General features: G+C 28.2%; 1 protein-coding gene across 1 annotated transcript; it reads left to right on the forward strand.

The window, feature by feature from the left end:
- The first annotated feature begins 565 nt into the window (after nt 1–565).
- On the forward strand, nt 566–4526 carry LOC118073164 (ATP-dependent DNA helicase Q5-like). Its single transcript, XM_035093493.1, has 8 exons — nt 566–1212; nt 1304–1428; nt 1500–1661; nt 1721–2165; nt 2244–2559; nt 2637–2856; nt 2920–3102; nt 3182–4526. Exons 1-8 carry the CDS (start codon nt 1104–1106, stop codon nt 3266–3268), a joined length of 1647 nt encoding a protein of 548 aa, XP_034949384.1. The 5' UTR covers nt 566–1103; the 3' UTR covers nt 3269–4526.
- The last annotated feature ends 5956 nt before the right edge of the window (nt 4527–10482 follow it).

Consider the following 10482-nt stretch of genomic DNA (forward strand, 5'->3'; position numbering starts at 1 on the left):
TCTTCAAAAATTCATGAGAAATATTATAGTAAAACAAAAATAGATTTGATTGTTGATGAATAAAAAGTAAATAAACATTATAAAATTAGTAACTTTAAACCATAAATAATAGAATTAAATAATGTTGAGGTAAATGAAAAAGATTAAATCATTACTTCATTTAAAATACGATAAAGTTACTTATTCTCCTTTATGCATGAACGATATGGCACATGTTTATGTTTATAATGAGAATATGGTTTAGGTTAAGTTCTATAACTCTTCTAAGAATATGTTTATCATGTTTATTTGATAGCATTTAGGACTGATCTTGAGTGAATGATTACTATGTAGACGAAGTATTGTTGGTGCCAGTTCACTAGAACCTTTCATCTTGTAAGGACATATTTTTGAATCTTTGTATTATAAATGTAATCCTGATATTTAAATTGTTTAATCTGTTATTACAATTAATTCTTGAAGATATAATAGAAAATCACATAATACTGATAATATCATTGGCTAAGATTCCTCAAATTATTTTATTTTGAAATATTATCAGCTTATAATCATCAAGAATAATTAACGTGTTACTCAGAAACAGAAATCAAACTTCTTACTGTTGCAAACAAGGCTTGACAGATTTCATTTGTATTGGTAAAATCAACAAAAGAGTCGTTCCCCACCGTGCAGATTTGTTGCTGTATATAATCCGTTTTCCCGCCAGAAAAATAAGACTGTTTGGTTAGTTCTGCTAATTTTTAGACACTATTTACTTCTAACTTGAAAATACATATAAAATAAGGTTAAGTGATGTGTTTTTAAAGTGTTTTAATTTTTATCTTACCACGACAATATATTTAACCCTTCACACTAGAATATTTAGGGTGAATTGTGTATTGGAAATTCACATAACCACAAGGCCATCACTGAGTGTATATGTTTTATGGCAGCTGATGTTTCATGTTACCAGCTTCATTAGAATATTCAGATCAATATACGCAGTTTATATTTTCATAGACTGAAGACTTTTATATATTTACAACAATAAAATAATTTTCTTCGTGATTTTTTGTATATTAGTACAGAAATATTTCAACCTTTAAGTAATTATAGCAGACATTATGGAAGAAGAAATACAAGGAGCATTGAAACAGTTTTTTCAATTTGAATCATTTAAATCAAAAGACCAATATCGTGCTACTGCATGTGTAATGTTGCATATGTTAACAAGTAAAAAAAATTATTTAACATTTTTATTTATTTATATAAAAACAATTAAATTCAAATATAGTAACAAATTTGTTTGTAAATATGTTAACAGAAGATTCAGATGTATTAATTAATTTACCACCTGCTTCTGGAAAGTCAATTTGCTTTCAATTGCCAACAATGTCATACGACGCAAAAATTACTATTGTAATTGTACCAGATGAATACACCGGTGACGTATGTTTTTGTTTTATTAAAATATGATACAATTCTATAATTGTATTGATTACATAATTTTTTTTTTCTAGGAACAAATACATTTTTTAGCTGAACATCGAATTAAAGCATTTTATGTTCATTCAAAAACATGTGAAATTGATATATCGGAATTTCTTGAAGAATTTGTTGAAAATATGAACCTCAAATTTATTTATGTCACTGCAAATATGCTAATAACAAATTGGTTTCAGGTAAATATGTTTTATTTTTGATAACATTACATTTTTTAATGAAAAAATATTTTTTGTAGATGTTAATTCAAGTGATGAATGATTTTGATTTAATTGTATCTATTGTGATAGATGAAGCACATTGTATAAGTGAGCATTATGGAAAGCCTATTCAATCATATAAAGAAATTTCCAAACTACGAGATATTTTTCCTAGTACCCCTTTTATAGCTTTGACTTCAGTTGGCACTGATAAGATCATGACAGACATAAAAAATAATTTAAAATTAAAGAATCCTCGAGAAATAAATCACCCAGATTGGCAGCTTCCACAAGCATACCTTCAAGTACGATTCAAAGATATTATACGTAAACCGTTTAATGATATTACAAATCTTATCAAAAATATCACGGATACTTCAAAAACATTTTGTGGAATTATTGTTTGTTCAAATTGTGAAGATGTTTTGAAAGTTGCACAACAATTAACTGCACTTGGTATTCCTACGACAGCATATTGTTCAAGTAATTACTTCTACATTTATTCTATATGAATAGTTTGGTCAATGTGTACATTATTTTTGACATGAGTAAAATTTTCAGAGGTGGAAGAACATCAAAGAAATCAAAATGAACAAGATTGGATGGCTGGAAAAATAACGATGTTGGCAGTTACACATCATTTTGGAATGAAATTAAGTAAACCCTCGGTTACGTGTATTATTCACTGGACACTTCCATTGACAATGGAGCAATATTATCAATTTATTAAAAAATATACAAGATACAATAATCCAATTCTCTGCAGATCATATTTAAGTCTAGCAGATTGGGTGAATTTTCACAAGGAAGCTATAAGAATGTCTAGTCAAATTTTTAGAGAATATACAAAAATGATAGAGTATTGTATAACTCCTAGGTACGATAATATATTAATCCATTCATTGAATTTGATATTTTACATTCTATAAATTGACATTGATATTTTTATTTCAGGTGTCGACACGTGTTTTATTTAAAATACTTTGGAATTGAAGTAAATCCTTGTGGTAATTCTTGTGATTTTTGTGAAAAAGAATCTTCAGTTAGAGTACAACAAAAAATGTTTCAACAATTTGTTGATCATCATATTTGGTATCCAAAAACTAAAAATTCCTTTACTTCACGAGTTTACAATATAAAACAGACACATTATATAAAAAATCTTACATCTTGGGTAAGTTTATTAATTAATTAATGTAAGTTTGATCAAATATAAAGTATTTTATTAAATTTTCAGCAAAGATGTTTTCAGTGTGATAATTTAAAAAAAGCTCTAATTACAAATTATCAAAATTCATGTAGTGTAAATAAGCCAATCATGACAATTAAAGATTTTCATGATTTTGCAAAACAATTAGAATTCTCTGTATTTGGTACAAGTTTCAAACAGCACACTTATTGTGACAGAATGATTAAATTGGTATGAAATTTATTTCAGTGAAATATGTTATGATAAATAATCAGCAATGAATTTATTCTATAAATATTATTTCTTACAGATAATGAAAATTGAGAACTCAACAAAATCGAAAGAATTGTCTAACTTCATTCTTACTTACAAGTATAGAAAAGGACAGATTCATTAACATAATCAATATTCATACTCATCCACATATCGTATTTGATATTCGTAATTCAGTATAAAATAGCAATAGATTCAATTGAGCTTGTAGAAAAAGAAGCATTTTTACCAAAATTTATTTTAAGATACCTGCCTGTTTAAGAACATTAAGAACATCATACTAGTGATCAATTTGAAATTATTTCTACAGATTTTCAATTGGTCAAGTTTTTTAAAAGACACTGACCATAGACAGTGAAAATTGTACCGAGGCAACAGTACTGGAAAGTTAATAAAGAACAGAAGATCAAGGAAAGAAACATTCCAAGTGATACTGCAACCTCTTAATAACCCTGAGGCTTTGCAATTTTTCAGTGGGATTTATTAGAGCATCATTCTATGGCTTTACGATGCACCTGGTCGAATATCCTTTCCTTTCTTCGACACCTTTCTCGCGTATTCTCTTTCCTTTTTTCATTCGTCCACCAAAGATCTGACTTCGAAGCAGTCTCAGAATTTTTTTCTCTCTTTCACATTTCCTTTCTTCCTATTTTTCTCTCTTTCCCACATACTCTATTCCACCTACTCATCCTGTCTTTTATTCCGCTTTGCTTCTTTTTCTTCTTTCACACACAAGACTTGAACCCGGTGCCAGCTTAGTTAATTATTTTATTCTCACGCCGAGCCGTCAGGTTTGCGCGTGCCTTTCATTAAACTCTCTTTCTCATTTTCTCTTCGTCTACACATCATACAGATCACGTTGACTATGTATATTTTTGTCAATGATTAAACTCTTTTATTTGTTCACTTTTGTTAGCTACAGTTGTATGTAATAAATATTTTATTGTCTCGAAAAGAAGTTATCAAGCCAGAGAGTCTGTTGTTTGAGGTTTAGGAGGATATAAAAAGGATGTCGAGTATATGCTTCACAGAGATTTTATGGCAAAAAGTAGTGGGGAAACCTCGAGCGTGCCAAGACGCGGTCACACTGAGTACAAATATAACAACATAACTCTGACACTTGTACTTATTATTGTGGCTATACAAAGCATCCGACATTTTTTAATTACTTGGATAAGAACCAATTAATGTCACCAGGAATAAATATTCACAAATTTTATGTCTTTCAATTATCTTGGTGAACTTAGAGTATATTCATGTATATATTTGTCTATTTATATGTTGGCTAGAATTTAATCATACGAATATTGATAAAATTATATTTATATTAATTTTTTAATAATAATTTTTACATTCTGAAGCTTTACTTCAACTTAGACTCAATGTCTTCAACCGAATAGTTAATGCACTTAACTATTCTTTACAATAAAACAATTATAATAATTGACTATCATTATTAAATTAATTTATCATCTTTGTAACATAATAATAATTAAAAATATGTAAATTAAAAAAATTTTTTTGTATGAAAAAATGTATCTGTAAAAATACTAAATATTTAGATATTTGACGATTTAAATGTTTCAGTTCTTTAAAAATAATGTAAACAAACTGTTAATAGCTTAAGTTTATAATTATATTTAATTTTAAACTATTCTATAAAGATATTTTATATTGTAAAGTAGAAGAAATTTAATCTAAAATAGAGCTATCAACACAGCTGTCTAAAATGATTCAATCACTAAAACGACTTTACTTGGAAAAAGAATATTTATTATTTCATTAATAAAATTTATTTTTGTAAAACTCATATAAATAAGTGGTACTAAAAATTAAATATGCTGCATCCTCTCTCAATTCACTGAAAAACTTCCGTGCTAATTTTAAGTATAATTATGTCGCCATAAACAGTGTCAAAAAAATAAGCGATTTAAAAGTTGGACGATTTGAATAATAAAAGACAAAAAATTTTGAAATAAAAAGAGCGTATACGCAGCAACATTGGTCGCACATAGAGGGATTTTGGAACGAGTAGTGTGTGCCTCCAAGTTATTTAAATAAATCCCTTTGTCGGTCCGCGCAAAAACCCATTAACCAAGTACCTTTATAGCCACGTGGATACACCGATATGCTATGTTATTGTATTTTTATTTTTTTATTTTCTCATTTTACCACCTTCGTATCTTTTTATTCCCTTTTTTTGAATTCTTAGAGAGACATTTACTTACTGACTTACGTATTATATTACCCATGTGATCACACATGCATATAAATTATAAATCATCAACTGTTTGAGTTTCAAATGCATGTACTTCTTCGAAATTGAATAGCAAAAATTCTCGTTTCCTTTTCGAACATAAAGAGACGTTAAATTTGAATGAGAAGCAAAGTTTGAGGAATTTATTGGACTGTATGGCTGATGAAGAATAGATGAAAGAGAAGACTGAAAGTGAGTCTTTTCTAGTGGAATGTTAAAATGAAAATAACACGACAGAGGTTACCATATGTAATGTTCATACTTGGTGGATAGTGGTGAAATAAAGAGTATACTGCAGCTATGAAGTGAGAAAGATAATGAGAGTGTCAAGGGTCACTTACTTCATATCTCATGGAGTAAGTTACGCGTAAAGCCAATGCCATAATGCATTTCGAATCACCGTGAGCAACTCTCCTTCAGCTACTATTCGTGATAATGCAATCTTTTGCCCTTGAAAATAACTTGGTGTGGTACTCTTTCATGTCTCTCGATAATCCTTGGCAATAGCGTTAAGTCATCAATACTTGTATGATTCTATTTTACTGCGAAAAATTAATTTCTCGTTTTATAAAATAATTCTGGATTTATTCATGTTTAATATCGTTACATAGAGTAATAGCTATTGGATAAAAATTTTAGGAGCGAAGATTTTAGAAATTTTTTAAAAAATTGCCATGCCAGTAAGGTACAAACTATCAGGTTTCTATCAAAAATTATCATTTTTTTTATTAAAAATTAAAAATTCTTCCTAATTTGTTTTAGAAAAGTTTCTCAACTCATCACTTGCACTCGCTTTATAGTGATTGATTCTTTATTTAAGATAAAAATATTAATATCAAGGATGTGAGACAAAGGACTCTGCATTTCATAACTTAACTGCAAATTTCAGACTTGAAAATGTTTTAAAATGACATCAGCCATTTGATTAACATTGTAATCACTTTTAATGCACTTAAAGGTGTTTAAAAAGTGACTTCAATGCTAATTATATGAATGATGTTGTTTTAAAACACATTAAGTGCATTAAAATAAAACACGACGATTTGCAGTGTGATAAAAAAAATTTAGGTGAAGTTAATTGGTAATTTTTTTTTTTTAGTACTCTTAATTTTGTATGAAAATTATTATTTTTTGTTAAGTTCGAAGAAATTTAAAAATTCATTTTATTAATAATAGATATAAATTTCTAAAAGGAATTTTTCCGTAAGAAAAAATTGGGAATGTTTTATTTTAATGCACTTAAAGTGTTTTTTTAAAATAACGCAATTCATTTTATTAATATTATAGTCATTTTTAATATACTTGGAAGTGTTTAAAAAATGACTAAAATTTGAATTAAATAGCTGACGTCATTTTGACACATTTTAAATGCATTGAAATAAAACACTAGGATTGGCAGTGAAAGAGACAATTGGTCCTACATCATAATTCTATTACATGGAAAGATGAAAAAATAACTCAGTACTTATTTTTGAAAACAAATTGAAGTAGATAAAATTAGGGATAAATTGAATATCTCATAAAATTATGAAAATAGAAAATAATAATTAATATTAAATAATTGATGAAATCAATTCATATAAATTTAATTATTTAAATTATTTTCAAATTAACAAAAATATTTTGAAACATAAAAAAAACAGTAACGATGTTAAAAATGATGACACCATTGTGAAAAAATGTAAAAAGTCTAGAAGAAATAATTTCTACCTTTAACATTTCAATTGTGTCTAAATGAACAACTTAGGGATCAGAAACGTGGGTTAGCAAGCTATGAGAACTCTAAGAGTGACTATCCCATGAGCATAATTTAGCTTGTTATGGGTGTATATGGGCACGAGTGAATAGTCTGGGTCTCATATGCAAGAATATCTGGTACGTTGAGGTCTAACTTGAAACGTATGCGAGGTCAGGAGGCCTTCTGTTCCAATTTTGTGCCCAATAAGACTAATTCCTTCAAAGGCACCGCATACCGACTCACTTCATCCTTGACTGCTTGTGCAGTGTGAGATCCCATTGCCAAAATTCCTTCTAAATTATGTGACATTTTGGATTTACAAAAATTATAATCACTTCCCTTTTCATTTAGGCTTGAGTCTTTAGAAATAGAAATTTATTTTTTCCTAAAAAAAATAATAGAATAGAATTTAATTGAAATACATAGTTGCAAAATTTGAATCATAATTAAATTTCATAAATTTTAAATGGGAATGAAAAGTCATTAAAAATAATAACTAATTTTGTGAATAATTGTAACCTTTTATTTAAATAACAAAAAAAAGGTTTCAACTATTATCCAAAGTTCAATATCAACCCCTAATCAAGATCATTGTCAAGTAAACATCATTAGCATTCTATTCTGTTTTTTTTTTAACACAAACCAATAGTTAAATTTTCGTTAATTCAATTGTGTAAATTAGTTTTTAATTTGTATCGTTTCTTTGATAAACAAAAGTAAAAACAAGCTAAATTAAATGTACTCAAGTTTTTATTTAAATCAGTTTAAGTAAAGAATAACATAACAGTGAAGACAAAGAATAACATCCAGCTGAGTTTAGTATAATTCCCTGTGGTCTAACCACAAGTTGGTCGTATAATCAGGACACCATACTGTCTTATTTTAGATCTCATTTTTACATCTTCAAAAAGGGTGACTTAGAAGTCAGAAACTCGCTCAGTTTTTAATTTACGATGCACCAAAGAGCCTCTTCAAAAGGCCAATAATAAGATAATCAGTAAAATATTATTTCAAGTCTAATAAGGTTCTTATTATTCCACCTTATTTTTCTTTCGCTGGAAAGAAAATGTGATAATTTCATTTTTTAGGTACATTTAGACATATTTTTAGTACATTTTATATTTTTTAATTTATTTATTTCGAATTTTGTTTTTAAGAGAAATATTTTTTGTTGTGTTTTTCAATTACAAGAGTTTATAAAATGATAAGTATAGGAGATAAAACACGTGTACATAATTTCTTTCTAATAAAGAACAACATCTCTGAGTATTCTATTATGAGAAAATAAATTTTTTCAACGTTAATTCTGGTGAGCGGTAGGCTTTTTAGTGAATTTTTGACTCTCACAAAAATTCTATTAAAAGTAGCAATTAGTCTAAGTCCTAATAAATCTTGATGAAGGATATCCAAGCATCAGTCGTTGTCAAAGTCGCCCAAGGCGGCTAGAAAACCACTTGTAGACCTCACACTGCCTCTAACACGACTCCTATTTCTTTTTTTCCTCGCGACCAGCAGTCCCGGATTTTGTCCAGAACTAGAAAGACCCTGTGTTTTGAGTAATGGCCGATGGAGTGTCGTTGTTATGTTAAACTAGGTGAGAACCAGGGTGGTATTAGGTCTCATTAGAATTTTTAATGTTAGCTATTTAGTATCTGAGGACCCAGGTTTTCGGTCATTATTAATTTCTACCCCGTCTTTGTTCTTTTCTTTTCACCCTGCTTGGATCCCTATATTTCTTCATCTCCAACTTGGTTGAAAGATCTTATTCATTTTTTCCCCATTTTCTTCAAGCTAAATATCACTAAAAGTATTATTACCTGTATTATTAATATTTTTATAGATTTTTATTATTTGAAAAGAAAATTATCATCATATTTCATCAATACAAATTTGGATGATGCTAACAAAAAATTAAAAACGATTGAATGTTTTTGTTTTAATTTAATAATTACAATATTCTACTTGCATATTGAGATAAAAAATTATTGCTTAATAAGATTTTCTTATTTTATAAATCCAATCAAAAAGATTAATTATATTTGTCTGACCTGACAATTGCTCTGGGTTCAAAAATGTAGTCTGTTTTTGTTGATTACTTATTTTGGTAATTTTATACTATCGTGGTCTCCTCATTTTTTGGCTTTAAAAAATCCAAAAATCAACATTTTCGAGTGTTTTTTTTTAATCTTCGTTTTTACGGCAGATTTACGAAAAAAATTAAGGAAATGAAACAAATGAAAACTTCTATTGGTTTTAGGGCTTTAAACGTTCATGTAAATGCACTCATTCAAATATAGTGAACCTGTGATGTTTTTTTTCATAATCTACACGAAAAACAAACAAATTAAAAAAAACGAAGGAACCGCGAAAGCATAAAATTACCCTTATTTTTCCTAACAACCAAAAAAAAAATATTTTGATCAACTCTTCCAAAATTTTTTACTTAAACTTTCTTCAAAAAAGTTTTGATTTGAATTTTTCGTTAAACAATTTGAGCTATCCTTATTTTCTACCTGTATATCCATCATTCACTCCCAAAACTCATCAAAGCTTTGAATTAATTGAAAGAATGGACATGATTGAAATTAATTTTGTTTATTGTGAACATGAGTTGTTATCTACTTATAGAGTTGACTGTGAGGTAGAGATAATACCAAAGATATTAGTGCATTGTATGTAGTTAATATGAGCTTGACTTTATTTCACTATTATATCAACAGTAGCCTCATTCTTAAACAGTCGGTTCGATTGAAATGAAATCCTTTGGCACTGATTTGTATTACTTCAAGTACAATAATCAACGTGTATGCCCACAAACTCACTGCAACGAATCATAGCTGCTCGACACTGTGACTACTAATAATAATAATTGTCAACGATGATTACGAGCACAATAGCACCGCCGGCGGGTTGATTAACCAAACGAGAGCACAAATCATCTCAGGCTCTATGTCGAACCCAACTCTTGCCACCAGTCGTCCCTGATATAAATCATTAGCCTACCTTATTCTTTTTTACTATTATTAGGCATTTTCTAAAAATATTTCTTCATATTTTGTTTTATTTATTTCTTACTTTGTAATCATCGCTCCAAACATATTATTATCTCAGAAAGTTTTAGCATTCATTGATGAATGAAAAGAGCAAAGATGGAAAAATAGAAACTTTAAAAAATCATTTTTCAATATTAGTCAATATTTTGATAAGATATACTTTTTTTAACAAAGAAACAAAAGGTATTTATTCAAAGAATTACTCTTAGTACTGTAGAATTATTGATGCTACAATAAATAGCATTATGATACTTGCTAAAAAAGATTTGCCATCAAAAGTATAGTACTAA

The sequence above is a fragment of the Chelonus insularis genome, unplaced genomic scaffold (genome assembly GCF_013357705.1).
Source record: "Chelonus insularis isolate UGA/USDA-ARS -01 unplaced genomic scaffold, ASM1335770v1 scaffold_229_pilon, whole genome shotgun sequence".
Taxonomy (NCBI): Eukaryota; Metazoa; Arthropoda; class Insecta; order Hymenoptera; family Braconidae; genus Chelonus; species Chelonus insularis.

Bases quoted from the DNA above. Each gene is read 5' to 3' on its own strand.
- LOC118073164 (XM_035093493.1), top strand. From the start codon at position 1,104: ATGGAAGAAGAAATACAAGGAGCATTGAAACAGTTTTTTCAATTTGAA. The intron at 1,662-1,720 runs GTAAATATGTTT...TATTTTTTGTAG, and splicing joins TAATAACAAATTGGTTTCAG to ATGTTAATTCAAGTGATGAA. The intron at 2,560-2,636 runs GTACGATAATAT...TTTTTATTTCAG, and splicing joins GAGTATTGTATAACTCCTAG to GTGTCGACACGTGTTTTATT.